Here is a 20,772-nt window from a genome sequence, read left to right as displayed (position 1 = left end):
TAAAAGTACCTCTACATCCAGGCTGACCTACTAAGGTCTTTCCAACTCTGAAGTCCTACTGTGGTTCACTTAGATTTTAGAAATAACGAAGTGACCCGCAGCTCATTTGCAAGGATTTTAAACTATAAGCAAGAGCTCGAAACCACCCAAGGACTAACCTTTGTAGGGATTTGTGAGAGCAATGATGATCTCCAGAATGAGGTTTTTCAGCACAGGACTGTCTTACCTGCCTTTTTAATAAGACATAAGGAAAGATGGTCATCATCATTTTCTTTGAAGATGAAGTCAAAGTATCAGAAACCAACTGGCTGTGGAACATGATGTTTCATGGACCAGTTCAGGGACCTCTTTGGGTAAGGGATGTCAGATCCATATACTTTTCTCCTTATGTAAAGATCCATATACTTTTCTGTCGTGATGATGATCACGCCTACTTTTTTTTCTATTGAGACTCTGCTGGAGAGGGGAAAGAGTACTCTGTTTGCCACTACAGTCTGTAAGCGCCCAGAGCGATACAATTAAGGACTGAGGATGTCTACGGAATTCTGACCCAAATGGTTCAAAGATATGCCCATGTTTCAGAGCAATCTGGAAGGCAAACTGGTAGAGTCCCAGAATTAATGGGAAGTGGTTGGTCTGAGCTGCTTTTCTCCTACTTAGTAGTAGTTAATTTGGGCCCAAACATTCCTGTATTTTCCCATCTGTGAAATTGAAACGAAATGACTGCAAATCGTGATACACACACTCTACCTCCTCATAGAGTTGTAATAAATAAAGTCAGGTCAAAAAATTAAAGGTGACTTGAAAAGATCAAATGTCTGGTGTAGGCAAAGCATTACTCTTACCCCTGCAGTTTTGGGTAAGCTAGAATAAGGGGGAAAAGCAAACTTAACATCAGAAGCCTTGGCTGTGTGTCTGTGAGATAATTCTAGAACCTCTCAGAGCCTCAGTTTCCTTATCTCCACCAAAGAAATTTTAAGGAAATTATGAAGGCTTTCAGAGCCTTTGTGAAATGTAAACGGGAGAGTGTATGTAGAAGCACCTAGACCCTGGGTATCAAGTTTGTTCCAGACTGGGCACCAGACCCAGTCCCCAGTACAGAGCTGTGCTGCAGTACTGTTTCTGTGGGCCGTCATACAGCAAGAGCAACACCACTTCCCTGGGAGCTGGAGCAGGGGCAATATGTTGTCTCTTGTTTGATAGCAAACATTTACTTGTATTTTCTCCAAACAAGCTGGAAAATGTGATATTCCAAGAAAATGTGCTGTGTTTACACTCTGGCTTTGGAAATAATCCCCTGACCACCCCAGCTTACCACTCTGGCCTTGACCCGTCAAGACTCCTTCTTTGGAGCAAAAACAGCAGTAGGTACGGAATCAGTGTGCTCCGTCTTTCTGGAAGTTCTGCTTCAGCCTTCTCAGCCTTTGCCCATGCTGTCACCACTGCCTGGGACATCTCCCCCGGCCCTGCAGCTCCCCTCACCATTCACACCCTTGTCCCTCAGCATTCAGCTTAGACCTCACCCATCCCAGGCACACTGCCTCGTCTCCACGGTCTAGGTTGGGTGTCTCAGGGTCCTGTGGGTTCATTTCTCTTAGCGAGGACCACATTTTATTGTCATGACTCGTTTTCTTATCTCTGTCCCCTTGTGCTGTACGCCCACACCAGTGTAGAGAATGTAGGGATCGTCCGTACATGAGGAAGGGTTTGAAATCTCCAGAGTTCGTGCTCTCCCCCTTACCCCTCTCGTGTACTTCTTGGCTCTCCTTCAGTTGCCCCTTTCCAGTAGAAATGTCTTGCCTCGATCGTTTTTCTGCTTCAGGACTAGGCATTTAGCGACTGCCATGCTTCTGGCCACTGTTGAATCAAAGAGTAAGAGAAACCGAATCCAACATTTGGAATGAGTTGCTTCCTTGCCAGCCAAGCTACCGAGCCAACCGGGGACGACATTTCATATATTTCACTTTTTTCCACCCGTGCCTTCCAGTGCTTAGTTGGTGATTTTTTTTTTTTTTTTGAGCTCTTGTTATAGTAGAGGAAGTTAAGTCCAGTATCGATGTGCAAGCTTGCAAACTGAAAATGTATCCTGGTACAGATTTGGCTGTGTGTGTGTGTGTGTGCGCGCACGCGCGTGTACGTGTAGGGTGTGGGCTGCTATGTTTTCCCAAGTACTGGTGAATTAAAGAGCAAAGAAAGACGCCATAATGCAAATCGATTGAGGTTACCTCATCACCAAAAGTACTCTGCTCATTTATTTTGACAAGCCCAACTTAGGTTTAATTACCAGGCCTTCGTAGGCAACTGGTAAACGAAGCAATAGTGACTTTGGCAGGAAAGGAGAGATCTGTGTAACATGAGCCTTCAGAGTGAGTCCATGCTGACTCCTTGTAAAAGGGAGTGAGGCAATTCATTTTAAGAAGAATTTCAGTAGAGCAATGTAGGTAATGTGTGACTGCAGTCACAAATCCGTGAGCCAGAATGTGTATATTAAGTGAGCGGAGCTTCTCACAGAACTTTTGTTGGCCATTTCCAGCTTTTTCCACTTGATGATGCCATTAGCCAACAGATTTTTGGAAGTCTTCATTTGGAATGACTTTTAAAGTCAATTTTCAAGTTGCAACCAAAAGATCAAAAATATCACCTAAAGAGCAGCGTCATACTAGAGCGGGGAAGGCTTTTTTTTTTTTTTTTAATTGCTCGCTTCCTTTTTATTATCCAATTGGACTCTTAGTGACTTTGAGCTCTTTCCCCAGACTGAATCTTCCCTCGGAGGAAGCAGTTGGGCCATCTCTGAGGTCCCTTATGAGAAGGTGACATGGTGTTGATAGACCCATTAGGGCCATGAGCCCCTTCTGTACACTTTAATAGGCACTGGAGGGACTTCTGTTTTTGGCAGTTTTTCAAAACTTCACGAGAGTGGGGAAAAGTCCTACAGACTTGTGTACAGTTGATGCTAATTATGTTGTCTTTTATCTCCTCTAGCCGAGCATCCGCTCGGAGCTTGGGTGGAGTTTCTCCCAACGCCTCGGGCACACCAAAAGAAGGGGGGAATATGTCACCAAGAGCTTCTGGACAGCCACCTAGGTCCCAGGCCCCATATTCTAATATTTTCTAATATTTAATAGGTACGGGTCCCAGCCACATAGCCCTGTGGCCCCATATTCTAATATTTTCCTTCTTCTCCTTCCTATAAATTTTCCTACTGAAACTGGTAGTGCATATTAAGGCTTAGAAAATATTTTCTTTATCTTTCTCTACTCTCCCACTCACTGTCTAGCTTCCATCTTCATCTCTCCCCATCCTTAAAAAATTAAACACAGAACATACCTGCCTACGTGAATAACAAATTAAAAATCGCTCGCCTTCGTGAAGATATAGGAATAGCCCAGCTGAGCTGGAAATGGAATGATTTCAGTCTGTCAACAGTATCTAAGGTAGATAGGTCTCGTAAGAGGTATTTTGGGGCGGAGGGGGGCAGTAATACAAAAGAAAGCCCTTGGAACCTCAGGGAACCCGGGACAAATGACTGTACCTTGTAGGGTCAGGGCTGATGGGGACGAGGTGCAGTACAAATGTAGAAATGACTGGGTTTTGAGATCTCAAAGGGGCCCAAGGCCAACTATGATGCATAATAATAAAAATCTCATGTAAAAGTATTTGTCACCTACGTGTAAACCCACTCTTGTCGGCCGTGTGTGCAGTTAGCCCTCTTGCGTCCAAGCCGCTAGTCTGGCCAGATGGCGGATGGCCTTGGTTTCCTTCTGGGCTTGCACTTGACGCAGCGTGTGCCCCTCCCTCTGGTTGCGACAGCAGAGAGGCACCGCGTCCGCCCGTCGACAGCAGCAATCACAACAAAGCAAGAACCCTTCCTTCCTCCAGTTGTACAGTCAAGGAAACCTAATCCCCACCTTGCAACATTTGATGACGTGTGTGAAGGTTTTCTTTTTCTAGTCCTAGGAGAGAAAATGGAGGCTTTGTGAAAGTACAAATTATAACAAGCTGGTAATTTATGTGTAAGAAATTTTACTGTTGCTGTTGTGGCATGAGAATTTAAAACAATCTTAGAATACAAATTTGATCTTGGAACACAAATGAAGTAAACAGTATTTGGCAGGAGGCAGCTGCACTGAAAAGGGGGGGTGATTGGACTTATTGTTTAATGCTGAATTCCTTTGACGGATCAAACACTTTCATGCCCCCAGGGCCGGGCAGGGCTCCTCAGTGAGGGGAGCCGAAGAAGGGGAGCTGGTGAACTGGGGAGCACATGCCTCTCTATGAGGCAGCTTAGCCCCAGCCAATCGTTGTCACGGGGAATGCGGATCTGTGTTGGCCAGAGCCTCAGATATTTTTAAAGCAAAGCCAGAAATCCAGAATTTTATGTGAAATCACCCAAGGTCTACAAATTGGCAACTCACTCCGTTTTTTAAAAAACACTGCTAGGGCCAGACACATCACATCTGTGGGCCAGACTCCGCTCACGGGCCTCCGGTGTGTGCCCTCCGTAGCTGTGTATTCCCTTAGAGCATGTGGTCAGGAAAGGGGACCCGGTTTCCACTGTGGGCTGGCATGGGGGACACGGGATGGTGCCACTAGGGCAGGATGAGAAAAGAACACACAACCCGGCCCAGTGTCCTTATCATGTTGGATGATTTTCAGCTGCTGCTCTAAGCTGACCTCATCTCTTCCCATCTCATCCCTCATTCCTGGGGAGGAAGTGCCCACGCACGCCAGGTGCCCTGTGGAAAGGCAGATGCGGAGGCAATGTGATGACCCCTAGGACGGCTGTGGTCTCACTCTCTTCTGAAAAGGAGCAGTGAAGAGCGGGAATGGGGCCCTGTTGGTCAACCATGGGGATTTCTGCACTTTATAACGGAGGATGTAACACTTCTTTCTTTCAAGTGGCACCTTGAAAGAGAGAAGCCCTGAACCAGAGAAGAGGAATGGGGTGGTAGAGAGAATAAGACATCTTAAGGAGATGGCCGCATGTGGAAGCCCGTTAGGAGGAGAGGAGGGTCCTGGATGCCTTGGGCCCCTTTGAGGCTGGACCACCCAGCCCACTGAGATAAATATGGGAAGTGGCCCAGCTCTTCCTGTCATGAGCTGGAACTGTTGTAACTCTTGTGTTCTGGCATATGGAATAAAGAATCTCACTGCCATCTCCCAGCCTAACCACGAAGATGGTCTGCTTGAACGTCATGCTTTATATTATCCACTGGCTGCGTCCCATTAGAATGGCTGCACTAGAGTGGATGTTGCTGACTATATTATCAGAACACCTCGAACAGGCTCGATGATTACTTGTCAATTGGCTTCATTAAGATGTGTTCATGTGCATTTTATATTTAGTCTGTATGTGCATATATTTAAAGATGCACTTGATCCCCGGTTTTGAAACAAGTTTTCCTGCTTCATCTCCCCGTGAATCCATGTTTCCGATGGTACTCTTTTTGTCTGCACCCCATCCCGACACCCACTGTCATGTTTGTTCACCAAGACCACGGGAATAGAGTCTGTAGGTCAATAATTCATCCTGGAGTAGAGATGTAGCAAAAAGAGACTAGGTTCAAAGAATGTCTGTCAGCTGACGTGCTAGAATCCAAATAGTCTGGATTGTCTCAGAATCCACCAGAACGGAAGAGAAAGTCATTTTGTGTAATTTGCCAGTATAAGTGTGGATTTTTTTCCTCTGAAAATCTTTCAAGGATTAGAGGAAAAGTGATATATTTTTCTACCAAGCAATTTGCTTTAGAACCTCTTTTTAGATTTCTATAAATAATATTTCTGGACATATATATAAAATAAATATATAACAAATAAATAATATATAAATATATAATATATCAATATTTATTATTTAATATTAACTATTAATTAGTATAATTAATTGTATAATTATTATGTTAACAATTAATTTTAATATATAATGTTAATATTAACCTTGATATATGATACTGTATATATAACAAATACAAATTGATTTTTTTCATTTTAAACCTTAATGTGATTTGAAATCACTTTTTTTTTTTTAAGAGAGGGAGATAGGGGAGGGAGGGGCAGAGAGAATCTTAAGCAGTCTTAGACATGAGCCAAAATCAAGAGTCAGACATTCAACCGACTGAGCCACTCAGGTGCCCCCAGAAGAACTTTTAATGTTTATTCTAAATGGATAATCTCATTTGAACATGGTAGTATCCTCCTAATCCTTTCTTGGATCAACTCTGTATGCGCTGTAATTAAAAATATGTAAAAATTGGTATATTCATGTGGGAAGAAAAGGAGAGGAAACACTGGAAATTAAATCAACGGATGGTTTTGAGGTATGGATGGCAAGTGATTTTCCCCCCCATTTATTGTAATTAAGCAGTTTGTGTAGCTTAAGAAAAAGCAACATGTCTCAAAATAGGAAAGCCATGCCTCCAGAACAAGAGTTTCCTTTTCAAAAATAGTCATTTTTACACTTTGATCTTTTATTACCTACACCCATTTTCATCATTAATTAAACCCATTTTCATCAGCCTAGACTTATTTTCACTTTCCAATAATGTATTCGTTAGTCATCTTAGTCCTCGGTCTAATCAAGATACCCCCTTGATTAGAGAACCGAAAGAGGAAAGAATACATTTTTTCAGAGGCTCCAGTCTGAACTCATAAGACAGTTTCTATAATAAGACAGACAAGTTACGGGAACCGGGATCTCGCCGGCTCTCGGCGTCGGCTCTGCGGGAGGCGCTGTGCGCTCAGGCCCTGCCCGGAGATCTATTTCTGTTCTTGACATCTGGAGGTGCCACGGCCACCGCCAACGGTGATGATGATAAGCGATGGGAAAGCGAACTGGGAGGTGATGTATCTTGCTTGACAGATTTAAAGGATTGCCACAGGCAGCCCCGAGGCAAGTGCTGACTGAGGACATTCTGGCGCCTGAGTCCGGTCACCGTGGCACAGCGGGGCAAAGCTGTGAGAAGCCCGAAGCCATGGGAAACCCTGTGGTTTACATCGATGCCTGGATCCTGTTTTGGGGGGGGGGGGGCGGGGGGTGAACTGGACATTGTCCTACAACGTCTGAAGTAGTCGTTACTGTTGGTTAGTTGGTCTCGGTCTTGAACTTGGGTTATTTCTGTGGGGAGCCAGGATTTACTGCTCTGCGCATGCGCGGCTTTCCAAGGCTACACCTGCAGTAAACATTGATTTTGAGGCTTGCTCCCCATCTGCAAAGCCCTGCTTTCACCTAGGGTATGGTAAGTGCTAGGTGTGGGCTGGGTCCTTCCTAATATTGGTCCCTGGGGAAGCAGCGGACCCGAGTCACTGTCCTGGCAAAAACAAGCAAACAGATGAAGCAAAGCAAAGGACCTTGGGTGCTCCCCGGGAGCCCGAGGGGCTGAAAAGCCAGGCTGGGCCATCCAAAGAGCGGACGTGTGCTCCGAGGCAGCTCTAGCACCCAATTACCCTGCTCATTTCTGTTTGTTTAAATATAGATGGGAGCTGTGGTTCTAAAACAGCTAACCCTTTTGCTTTTCTTTTTTGCCTCTGTCTCTTTCAGGGCTTTTATAAGTATTTGACTCCACTCAAAATGTGCAAAGAGGAATAATGGAAGCACCCGAATACCTTGATTTGGATGAGATTGACTTCAGTGATGATATATCCGTAAGTAGCCCTTCTTGCAAGTGATGCTTCGGGACATCTGCCTTCACCTCCATTTTTTATTTATTTATTTATTTATTTATTTATTTATTTATTTATTTATTCGTCTGCATATCCCAAACTCCCCCAATTGCATTTAGCAGTTGACGGCAGAAATCCCGTGTGGCAGACAAAGTGGGGTTTCGGGGTCTCCTGGACCAAGAAGTGAATCTCACTTGACGGCGTGTGTGGTCTGGGAGGGGTGGAGTGGGAAAGACGTTTGACCTCACTCAGCCTCCCCTTCCTAATCTGTTTCCTTGTTGTCAGAATTATTCATTGAGTTAAATGTATGAAGTGGCTGCATATAGCACACGATTAACCCTATCAGTGATATTCCGTTTATATGACTGGCTTTGCCACGGCCAGCATTCTCTGGTGTTCACAAGGACAGGGATGGCCAAGTTATTAACTGGTGAACAATAAGAGGAATCCTTCCAGTCCCTGTGGGTGTCAAAGCACAAGTTGGATGCTTTGGGGGAATACCGAGAAAGAGTCATGTGTTGATGAGGACTGGGACCAGCTGCCCTCTGAGGGCTCTGCTTGATCCTATAAAGCTGTGGGCTGATGAGCTGCTTCGTTCCCACAGTAGCCACCAACTTCCTGCTGCCTCCAGCTTCCCTCACAGTGACTCTGAGGGGTCATCTGGACGTAGCCTGCGTAGAGCTGATTGTGACTTACCCTGGGCCACACAACCAGTTCTGCCGCAGAGCCAACCGGCAGCCATGTTGACTTCTAAGCCTCCCGCCAAATTGGGCTCTCCGAGTATGTGAGGAGAAGGTTGCTGTTTCTGAGCTAGCCATCTAACTTTCCTTCCCAGCACGGTCACAATTGCTGAGCCTACCTTTCATCACTCTCTCAGGGCATGGAACTTTGGGTCAATGCTGGAAATGGTCTCAAAAGAATAAGCTCTTTTCACACATCTCTGGCAAGGGAGTTGTTTCTCTCCTTCGCCATTCACTTTGAAGTAAAATTTGCATCCTGTATGCAAGAACTGGATTACTAGGGCGAGTTTGATGAATGACTTGCTTTCTACAACCTTGGTTGTGTCCTTGTGTACCAGGGGAATGTGAATTCAGCCTCTCCCTATCCCAGCTTCCAGACGATCTTTATTTTTTTTTTTTAATGATTTTTTTATTATATTATGTTAGTCACCATACAGTACATCCCCGGTTTCCGATGTAAGGCTCGATGATTCATTAGTTGTGTATAACACCCAGTGCACCATGCAATACGTGCCCTCCTTACTACCCATCACCGGTCTATCCCATTCCCCCACCCCCCTCCCCTCTGAAGTCCTCAGTTTGTTTCTCATAGTCCATAATGTCTCATGTTTCATTCCCCCTTCTGATTACCCCCCCTTTCTTTATCCCTCTCTTCCCCTACCGATCATCCTAGTTCTTATGTTCCATAGATGAGAGAAATCATATGATAGTTGTCTTTCTCTGCTTGACTTATTTCACTTAGCATTATCTCCTCCAGTGCTGTCCATGTTGTAGCAAATGTTGAGAACTCGTTCTTTCTGATAGCTGAGTAATATTCCATCGTATATATGGACCACAACTTCTTAATCCAGTCATCTGTTGAAGGGCATCTCGGCTCCTTCCACAATTTAGCTATTGTGGACATTGCTGCTATGAACATTGGGGTGCATATGGCCCTTCTCTTCACTACGTCTGTATCTTTGGGGTAAATACCCAGTAGTGCAATGGCTGGGTCATAGGGTAGCTCAATTTTTAACTTTTTAAGGGACCTCCACACTGTTTTCCAGAGTGGCTGTACCAACTTGCATTCCCACCAACAATGTAGGAGGGATCCCCTTTCTCCACATCCTCTCCAACAATTGTTGTTTCTTGCCTTCCAGACGATCTTTATTAATCCTTGTTAAGACAACGTGAGATGAGTTTCTTCCTTTCCACAATTTCTGTCTCTTGCTCTCTCGATCTCTCTCTCTCTCTCTTTGTAAGTTACTGTACTTAAAAGTGTTCAAAGCATGGTTCTTTCATAGCACTCACCTCAAGGTATTTTGAGCTGAGTGGGGAGAAGCAAGGAAAGAATCATGTGGGGAGGTGGAGGGAGTGTAGAAACCGTCTTCGAGAGGGAACATGCATTATGGTGAGGAGTTGAGGGGAGCTCTCTTAGCTTTGATAATGAAGCTGCATTTTAGGAGCACAGGCTTTGGAAGGCAGCAGTCGGCTCCAGCCTGGCTCTGACCTTTGCTGACGGGAGCACAGTAACTTCACCTCTCCGAGATACCCCTCTAACTTAAGGCTCTTTTGAGGATTGAGTGACCTGGTAATATGCATGGAGCACTTAGCTTGGCACACAGTAAGGGGCTCCTAAAGTAGCTTGTGTTATTATTTCAGTGAATAATAACAATAATATTTATATGACCAATGGTGAAGAAAGAACTCAAAGGAAAAAACCAGGCATCATGTAAGGACTTTTTTTTTTTTTAAATACAATAGAGCGTTTGTATTTACAGAAGAATCATCTGGCAGCAGCCTATAATTTTGATGAATTAGGGATCTCCACTTGAAAGATAATAAAGCGTGTTAAGCAATAGCTGTCACTGTTTAGCAAATCGGGGATGCAGGATTATGTAAGAGTCAAGCTTCTACAATTTGACCACTCGGAAACATAAATAAAGATTGCCCATCTCTAATTGTGTAGCTGCACTCAACCCCCCCCCCGCACCCCCCCCTTAAATAGGTTTCCATTGTTTAGATCTTTAACCTGCCTTTACACTTAAATCAGAAGGGAAAAAACAATGGCTGTGTGGAGAATGGTTGAACCAGTAATGGCGCACATTTACTGAGCGCTCCCTCGGGCAGAGGCATTCTCTTGTTTAATCCTCACAACAATCCTGGGAGTCAAGAATTTATCATGATCTTGGTTTTGCGGATGGGAAAACCAAAGCATGGAGGTGTTACCCATCTTGTCCAGGCCCACCCAGCTCGTTGGGAGCACTCTGTCTCTGGAATACCTGCTCTGGGCACAGTACTTGACCGACTCTCCAGATGACTATAGTCTACTGCAGTGGTCCTTGTGGGGTTGATTTTACCCACACCCCAGGGGATCATTTGGCAACGCCTGGAGACATTTTTGGTTGTCATGGTTGGGGAGGGGTCTCACTGGCATCTAGGGGTTAGACACTAGATGATTCTGAGCAATGTAAGATGCACAGGAAAATCCTCTACAACAAAGAACTCCCCAGCCTAACATGTACCTAAATACTCAGGGTAAGCAATCCTGTTTCTTTTTTAAACCACATGAAATTAAAGACGATCTAATACGGCAACCTCTTTAACATGGCAGATTATTTTGTAATAGTTCCGTCACGTCCAGGTTCAGTCCCTTAAATGTGCCAGAATCGTATTGCTCTTAGAGAATAACTTCTTGGGGAAAGCAGTGGTGACCTCTTTAAGGTTGAAATGATTATCCTCAGCCTCTTTAGGTAAACCAGGAGCAGTAAATGTTACAACTGCTTTGAGAGCCAAATGGAAGCTACTCAGATGCTGACATTTAAAAATGAAGATGTGTTCAACTTGCTCATTGACTGGCATAAAAAGAATGTAGTCAGTCCCCCATAAGCATGCCTTCACTTTTAGGATTCCATAACCTCCATCTCTGACAGCCCTTAACGCCTCTCCCCTGGTTGAGTGGCAGGAGCGACGAGGGAAATGCCCAATATATTTGAAAATAAGATGTCCAAGTTCACCACCGCCCTTCTTATTCTCTAGCCGTGGCCCTATGACTTTGTCCGCGCTTTCTGTCTCATGATTTTGCCCTCCGGTCATGAGCCTGGTTCTTGTTTTAATTAAAACCCAAGCTGCATATTGTTTCAAAACAGCAACTAGAACTTTTTTGCCTTTACCTAATGAGACAAAACCCAGAAGGCAATCACATTATTTTGAAGTTTCCCAGACCCCCAAATAACGTTCATCCTTTGCAAACTGCAGCGTTTAAACTACACGTTCTTGTAACCCTGCCATCTCGAAGGAGAGAACATTGCCCAATCCCGCAGGTCGGGGAGGGAGATGACGACACTCAGGAACGCCGCAGTTCAAAGCAGGGCTTTTCTGTCTCTGCAAATGGGTTTGCAGATTTCTTTCTTTACTCCTGTGGAAGCCAGACCTGTCTCTTAAAAAAAGAAAAATCTGCCAGGATATTAGTTCTTAGTATCCGTAGGTGTATTTATTTTATAAAGAAGGGCCATTTTGCTTTCCTCAAAAATAGTAGTCGTCACAGGACCAAACAAAGCAGAGGCCGAACTGTAGATCTATGGAGGGACCTCACCACCAGCTTAGACGTGGGCTCTGCCACGCGGGGCTCCCCACGCTATGGGTCCGGTATCTTGATCGAAGCCCATTGGCTCCTATTGTAATCCCGTTTGGCACATGAAGAAAATTGAGCCTTAGGGAGACCAAATGACTTTCACAAGCTTATAGGTACAGAAGTGGCAGGGACAGGATTTAAATACAGAACTCTGTGACCATGTTACTCTTCCCCCTTCGGAGCAACTTGGAGTAGGGACTCTGGACCAGTCTGTAAGATGCCATCGCTGTTCACATTTGGTACTGATGCAATTGCAAATCGCGGTTTGAAAGTAATGGAGTTGGTGTGTATTCTAAGTAAAATATAAAACAAACTGAAGCAAACAGAGACAAATCTCTTAATATTTTTGCCATTGGGCTTTCCCATCTGTAAAGTGGTAATCATCAGCTACCTATTGCCCGGGATTTTATGGAGAAAATATGAAATTTTATATATGTATGTATATAAATCCATACCCACATATTTATATAATACACACATGCGTATGGGCATATCTGCTTGTGCATATGCACATGTACATGTCAATACACACACACACGTGCCCGCTCACGGACAGAAGTGAGGATATGCTCCATTCCTCTACTCAGGAATTTTTGCACCTTTCTGAACCATCGTGACTGCAACTTTGGTGAAAAATGACATTTTTTGACAGCCTGTTCTTTGTGCAGGTCACATGAGATCGAGACAAGTGTCCTTGCACTTCACTATCCCCTTTAAGCCAACCCAGAGTACTAGCACGGAATTATGTGGTTTCGTTTTCTTGAAGTGGCTGAACCACTGTCTGGTAGGAAAATAACTTCTTATGGCAAACAAATCTCCTTTCAACGGGTTTTCATATTTTTCCATCCTTGCACTAAAATGCCTGCCACCCTCCCTCCAGCTTGCTGGACCACTTTTTACTCAACACAATCTGCTGACACCTCCCAGATTTCATTTCATTTCCGCAAAGCCATTTTGTAGCAGCAGGAGGCCCTAAGAAAGGGCACACGGAGCTTATCAGGTGGACTCAGGCAGAGAGTCGAGTGGGTCAAGAATACAGCTTTTGCCCTGATTTTAGGAGTGAAAAAGCATGTGAAGTTAATCAAGGTAGAAAGAACCTGGCTTGCCCCTCATCTCTAGCAAGAGGTCTACCTGAGTAAGATCCTATCATACTTCCCTACATGCTTCCTAGAAGGTGACCAAGACACTGTCACGTGGCCTCGGGCTGCCTCTGCCCCTTCTTCCCTGTCCCATCCATCCGCCCTGCCTCTCCCAGCCCTCACCTGCTCTCATCCACATTAAAACTTTTCCTAGTGCTTCTCAGTGTGATCTCGTTTTGTCGGGTGTTCACATGGTCTTTTTGCAAATGTCCTGTGTTCGAGTCTACATTACCCTTCACTTCTCCCCTCTGTGGCCCCCATTATCAAAAGCCTCGTGCCTTGTTCTGCTATCATATGTCATCTGTGTTCTCTTATTTTCCGAACACCTGCCAGGAAAGGAATTAGGAATAATCTAATCCAGACAAGATGAATTATATATGTTCATGTCCCATAGGTAGTATAAGAGCCCAAGAGCAGAACCTGGGCCCCCAGACCCCACGTCTTGGACTCGATACCTCTTCCCAAGGAGGTAGAGAGCAGCCTTATAGAATGATTTCCAAGAATGAGCAATTGCCAGGTTTTTGTTTGTTTGTTCGCTCTTCCCTTACTCTGAAGGTAGCCCTAAAAGATCTTATCTTGCCTGCTGGTTATAGCATGTATTAGATTCACAGTGCAGATTATTTACATAAACTATTTACCTCTTATGTACGACTAGATTTTATGCTAATCTACTCAACAACACGTATTAAATGTTAACAGTGAGCCAAGAGCAGTTCTAGGCTTGGGTGAATGACACAGGCTTGATCTATGTTCTCAGAGCTTATGGAACCCCATCGCAACAATTGAGCCTATTACAAAATGTCAGGTTAACTTCATAGAAGGTCATATTTAATTACAATTTCAAGCTCCGCTCTTGACAGTCTTTATATTTCTGTGGTGATTGATTATTGGCTCACAATTAAAACTAGACTATCATTGAAGTTGAATAAGGATTATAGCCAGCCACGAGCCCTGCTGCAAGTTAAATTTCTTCTGTAATTCCTTTGTAATTTGTAATGTTTGCCTCAGGAGCTGCCATTGCTTTGGCTTTGCTTCTAAATGCTCATTTTTTGGTACTTTTTAATGTAAGTAATATTAATAGCTAGCGTTTATTGAACACTTCCTATGCATCAAACGGGATTACCTACATTTTATGGATTTAGCTCATTATCTTCACAACCATGCTTTGATAGAAGTACCACCGTTCCCATTTTACAGATGGAGAAACTGATGGACGTTAGGTAATTACTACTAGTTAGCTAGAAAATGGTGACGCCAGAATATAATGCAGGCCGTCTGGCTCTGGATACCATGTAGGTAACTTCTATTAAAATGACTTCTGCTGGGCCTGTTGGTCACCTCTGGTTGGCTCAGTTCATCCAGGTCTCTTCTTATCCATGACCACTTCTCCTAGCAGAAGGGGATCATTCAGGGCTGTGATGTCTCACCACCTTTGCCAGTGTGGACCTTCATCTTTTGCCTGACTACATGTTAGCATTATAATGCGATATGTGGTATACTTTTAAAATGGTCAAAATAGCTACTATGTTTTCCCAAATACCAACTGCAAAAAATGTCTTAGCATAAAAGAATTTGATTATTATTAATTTAAAAAAAACCCTCTTAATAGAATAAAAACAAAGAACCAGAACAAAAATGCATTTGAAAATAGGATTATTTATAACATTTTTCTCTAACAAAGCCTAAATGGTAAAAAGAAATGTATTTAAAGCAGTCTGGGATGAATAGACGAAAATGTCGATCATCAGTTATCCACACTCTGTAGAGGCTAAAACTGTCGGCATCTGTACAGTCTACCTGTGAAACACGGAACGTGGAAAGAAGAATATTCCAAGGACAGAATTGTGCAGAGAAATATGTCCCTCATGGTATGGGGGAAAAAGAGGCTTCTACTAAAGAGCCTGGAAAACAGTTTTCAGAAATATAGGATGAATACTAAGGGAACTTAAAAAAGAGAGAGGGATCTAAAGAACTTAAAGGAGCAAGTGGCCAATAGTGGGAAATAGGCCATTTATTATAAAGAGGAGAGTTGGATTTCCAGGGAAGACCCATTGGTGGCCATAATAAGAGTGGGGCCTTTGGGATGGCAGAACGGAAGCCATGTCGTGGTGGCTCGCAGAGTAAATGCCAGAGATGAGGGAGGAGAGAAAAGAACCAAAGCAATTCTTTCAAAAAAGATGGTGGTGAACACAAGATCAAGAAAGCCCATGGTCAACTGGAGAGGCAGCATATCTTGAGGTGATGGCGGCGGGGGGGGGGGAGGCGCACTTGTTTGTTATTATAGGATCAGAGGAGAGAGCCAAGGTGGAGAGTGGCTGAAGAGAAGGAGAGAAGAGGGACGATAGCAGAGCCAGAGTTCTGAAGGGACAGGAGAGGAAAAGACCTGAGCGCAAGTGGAGGGCTAGTGGCCAAGGGGAGGACTGTTAGTGCCACATCCTCGGCACACTGTGGGGAGGGTGTGAAGTCAGGACACGCCTTCCCAAACTGGAAGGGCAGGCTGCTGGAGAGGAAGTCCAAACTGAAGAAAAATACCGTGTCTCTGAAAAATCTCACTTCAGGGTGTGTCTGCTTCCATGGCCAACTTTGCGCCTACACATGGTGGCCATTTCCCTGTACACCCGTTGAGATGCCTGCCTCACTTCTGGAAAGCTTTGTGAGAAATCATGAATTCCAGGATAGTTGTTTGGATGACTGGCTTAATTGTTTCTTTTGGAAACGTAATGAGACCTTGGTTGTTTAAAAGTCTCCAACTTCAAAAGGTGCTGGGGATTTTCGTTCTTTTATTCTCTGTGGCTCGTTACCGTTTGAGTAATGTCTGCTTGTTCACCCAACTGGCTCCAGCTTTCCGGAGTCAGGGCCAAAGCCTTTCAGTCCTGAACAATATCTAGGGTGGTCAGAGAGCCTCACGGCTCAGTGTAGAAATCACGCACTGTTTTTATGAATCCCATGCATGTTCGAACTATTTTGCATGGCAGAGTGACAGAAGTGACTGGCGCGGGCTGGGATGTGTAGGATGGCCTTCCGTCACGTCGACTCTGTAGTTTGCGAAGCTAAGTTTCAGTGTCAGCCCTTGGCCATGGACTCTCTTGGAGGAGGAAAGACCAAAGAGAAGCCAAAGAACATGCTGGGACAGGCTGCGCTCTCCTCTTTTCCAGTTCCAGCTCAGCCCCCTCTTCCGGTCTTTTTAGTTCCCACATCTTGATCTCCTGAGCTTAAAATCAGGAGGGCAATGAAGGTGGTGAGGGAAGAAGGGCTGTGCACACATGTGGAGAACGGGGCAGGGGGAAGAGACAAAAACATTCAGCATCGTTTTACTGCTTGCAAACTGACTTCACTTGTATTACCGCGTGATTACCAGAGTTCTATCTGTAAAGAAAGGGAGCCCCAGAGATACGAAATGATTTATTTGTCCAGAACCCCAGTTAATAAACATCAGACTGAGGGCTTGAATCTAGATCTTCTGGCTCCAAATCCATTGTTCTACATACGAAAGACTAAGGCATCAGCCAGTACCCATATTATGAATCTATTAGAAGTGTGTTTTTTTCTTTTAGATGTACCATGATTGCATCACTAGACTCGTAATAACAGGCCTTTCTAGAAAGATGAGTGTCATAGAAATATTAACTGCTGTTATTATTATTTTTATTATTGCCACTAAAATCATGTTACGTAGGGGAAATCATTTTATTCAGTTCAGTAAGTGCTCAGTATCTTTGGCAAATAAAGCATCGTCCACACCCTTAGAAAGCAGAGAAAGCAACGATGGGAACATATAGGTGAAGTGTCATGTGATGGACTCTGTAATGCACGTGTGCCTGAAATCTACATATAAAGCAGTTGTTCTTGAATGTTAGAGTGGATCAGAATCATCTGGTGGGCTTATAAAAATACAGAGTGCTAGGCTCCGCCCTCAGAGTTTCTAGGATGGGGCCCAAGAATGTGAATTCCTAACAAGTTCCTAGATGGGGGTGATGCCACTGGTCCAGAAATCGCACTTTGAAAGCTGGAATTACTTCCATCTAGGAGGGTGGGACAAGATTTTGTAGAAGTGATTCCTAAGCAAAGCTTGAAGAATTAAAAAGAGTTTGCCTAGTGGAATGGGTGGAACGGAGTTCCAGGTGGACAGAATAGCATGCGTAAAGGTGTAGACAATTAGAACAGTGGATAGGGGATCCATAAGAAATATCATTTAGCCGTGATCAAAAGAGAAGTGGACAATGGTAAGAGATAAGCCTGAGCTCGTGGAGGCTTTCATGTGCCATGTTAATTAAGGCTTTGCCCTGTACCCCATATGAAACAGAGAAGCACCGTAGTCAAATTTGCATTTTAGAAAGCTAATTAATTCTAGTGCAAGTATGGAAGCATGGAGGAAATTCCTACTTAGCACCTAAATATGAAAGAGCTCCTTTGAACATCTATAATATTATGCCTAGGGATTAATCAGACATGTGCTTGTCTTGATATTTCAGTCAAGTGGTTAATAAGACACTGTGTGCCATGCATACTTGCAAGTCAATGACACTGTCCTTTCCCTCTGGCACTTAGGGGAGCCAACACTAACACCTAGGAAACAACAGAGCACAAAGCTAGGCAGTATTAAGGGCAGAGAAGACTAGAGTCATTTAGGGCTGAAGCAATTAGCCAGGGTTTCATGCAGAAAGCAGAGTAGCAGCTGCCCTTGCAGAGTGATGGCTTTTGCCTGGCCAGAGGAAGGCTTTGCAGGCAAAGAAGACCCTGGAGTAAAAGTACAGACGGTGGAACTCAACGTTGAATGCACAGGGTCATTGAAGAAGCGGAGACATCTGGTCAACCTATAGTGGCGGCTTTTCTTGAGACATGATAGAGGAGTGGAAATGAAGTTTGGTTCACAAAGGCTATTTCTATGGGAATAACCTCTGGAAGATTTTTTTTTTTAAAGAATAAATTTGAGCTTTGTGGTGGTCAGGAAATATGGTGCTCCTCAACCGTCTGCAAGCCCCTCTCTCTTATCACGCAAGGATAATAGGTAGCAAGGGAACAGAATACAAAGGCGTGGGTTGGGGGCAAGAGACAGGGAAGACACATTGGGCTTTGGTTCTGATAGGGCCAAAATGACAGTAGTTGTTGCCCAGGGAGCTGGCCATTGTCTGGGGGATGAGGTGGGTTGGCGATCAGACAGCTCCTTATAAAAGGCCATCTGTCCTTTGCACTGGGATGAGGGCCTGGGTAGCCCTCCCTTTCAGCTCCCAGATGGTAATACAATGTGCTTGTGTAAGGGAGACTTCCTGGGTCATTTGCTTATTCCCCAGTGTGCACATATGAAAATGTTTTTGCATGTTGGTTTTGTGAATTGTGTGTTTCCTCTGCTACTCTTCCCATCATGACCTAACCGTACAGCATTCACTTAAGCTTTATCTTCTCTCCAAAGAGCAGTGTGTGTGCTTACTGAAATAAATACACAAACGGATGTTTTCCTTGTGTCTTTATAAAGGATGGTGGATTTGTTCACAGCATAGGTTGGAGTCTTTGCTGAATTTGATATTCCATATACTCTTACAGTTATCCAAAACTTTGATTTTCTGGCCAGTGCATCATCCTTTTCTCAGATTGCTGTACTTGTAATTTTCATTACCAGGAGCAGCGTATGACTTTTTCTTCAAGGTCATTATTCCCAATGAATTAAGATGTCTGCCTTCACAAACATGACTTTCTGTGTGCCAGGGGTGGAGAGGGAAAGCTGCCACGTGGGATGGAGGTTGAAGCAGTGGGTGGGGCTCATCGAGGCTAGTTCTCTGCCTATAGCTCCATCCCCACACCAGCCAGGCCACCTGAGCTCCTCCAATTTAAACCTCATTACATTAAGAGTTACTGCACGCTATGGACCTTTGAGGTCACATAGGAAGAGCTGAAGGTACAGCTAATAATTCAAAGATTCTGTCATGCCTGACTTTGGGAAGCATGTGGCTGAAAATGCAGAAAGCAGTTTAATCAAATATATATCATTAAGCCCAGTGAGTGACCTTATTGAATTTATCATTAACTATTGTTCAACACAATCCATCTTAAATTCCCTCTTTCTAACATTTTGCCTTGGAAGAAAAACAGAACAAAACAGAAGGAGAGGGGGCGAGGCTTTGCCAAGGGGTGCTTTCCTGGGGCACATGGCAGCTGAAACACAAGGCCTCTTTTTAATTGAATTATAAACTGTGTAATTATTTAACCTGTACCAGCTGGTCTCAGGAAGCTACCAGATTCCTTAGAGAGCTTGTACTTGGCCAGGAACATAAGGTACCTTATTAGTAACAAGAAAAATGCCTTCTGTACCTATGTTAACCCCAACCCCCAGAGAGCATACTGCAAAAGGGGAAAAATGCTTGAAGTTCATTTTTGGTTTAAGAGACAGTCCTCCTTCCTCCTGAGTATGTGAGTAGATTGACTAAAGCCCCTGTAGTCTCTAAGGAACGGGCACCATAAACAGGATATTATTGCATCAGACAGGTAAGAGTAATTTCTCTAATTAGTCATTTGAGATTTCATTTTTCACTTGGAAGAACTGGAAATTTAATTTGTTTGCGACAGGCGATTGGCAAACTGACAGTAGCTACAACTGCCCCTCCCTCTGTCTTGCTGTCCTGACATCGTGGAGAAAGCATTGGGGGAGGTCTCGATGTAGACACTTTGCTTCATCTATCAACATCAAGCTAACTAAAGTACCTTCTTATTGACAAATGTGTCCTAATTACACATTCCTCACTTGCAACGCTAGAATAATCCTAATGAGTTCCCCATGATCATTTTTCTTTCAGATTAAAGATGTGCTCTCAATCCCCCAAATTCTGCAGCAGTGCAGGAATTTATAATACGTTGTCATTGCCATAAGTACATCGTTCCCAAAGGTGCAGAGCAAGATATTTTTAGGGAGCCGTCTTTTAGGAATGAATGTGTGATTGAAGATGGTCGTTTGATTAAAGAAATAGTTCATCCTATCTATTTTGTTTTAAAACATCCTTCTCTAAAGAAAGCTGGAGTGGCGTCAGACACAGTGCCCATAAATCATAGCTATTGATTTTATATTTGTTTTAGCTCTTCTGACTTTATGCCCCCCATGCTGTAATTTGTTATCCTGAGAGCTGGCCCCTGAGTTGGTTCTGGGTTGATGCTGAGAGGTGGTGTCTTTCAGTTCGGACTAATCTGCACGTGAAACAGACGAGCTTGCAGACACAGAACCGTGCTCCTCTTGCTTCTCATAGCATTTCCCCCAGTATTTCCCACAGAGCTCACAGATGCCTGCTGGTAACGTCTCTGGCAGGTGGCAGCGTGAGGGACCCTCGTGCGGTCCAGCCAGCCTGGGCACGGGTAAGGCTCCTGGCAGCCCCGGGTGCTGCCGGGAGCTGGGGGCTTGTCCCCTTGGCTCTTCACACCCGGACTCCAAATGCAAATATTCCAGACACCTGCTGGAAACTCTCGAGGCCAGAAAATTCTTCCATCCTCCCCCAGTAGCAGAAGTAACGGGAGAGAGAATGTGAGCTTGGCCACACCTTGCGTGTGAAAGGGGGACCGTGCAGCCCCTCTTAATGTGCATCCGCTTCGATGCTTCTAGGTGGAGCTTGGGATGCCGCCAGATCCCCAAGCAGCCCAT

The 20,772-nt window shown here is 44.3% G+C and overlaps 1 protein-coding gene across 6 annotated transcripts in view; it reads left to right on the top strand.

Moving 5' to 3' along the window:
• Nucleotides 1–20,772, top strand: part of SNCAIP (synuclein alpha interacting protein) — a 150,557-nt gene that overhangs the window by 68,798 nt on the left and 60,987 nt on the right. For all 6 annotated transcript variants that reach the window (XM_045794852.2, XM_045794856.2, XM_045794853.2 and 3 more), the window contains one exon: nucleotides 7,538–7,641. In XM_045794852.2, the coding sequence (XP_045650808.1) occupies nucleotides 7,585–7,641 (57 nt within the window). In that variant the 5' untranslated portion in view covers nucleotides 7,538–7,584. The remainder of the gene's footprint in view (nucleotides 1–7,537; nucleotides 7,642–20,772) is intronic.

This window comes from Ursus americanus, chromosome 5 (genome assembly GCF_024610735.1).
Source record: "Ursus americanus isolate L20-20 chromosome 5, mUrsAme1.1.p, whole genome shotgun sequence".
NCBI lineage: Eukaryota > Metazoa > Chordata > Mammalia > Carnivora > Ursidae > Ursus > Ursus americanus.
The sequence above is the reverse complement of the archived record's forward strand: the minus strand, read 5'-3'. Positions and strand labels throughout refer to the sequence as shown.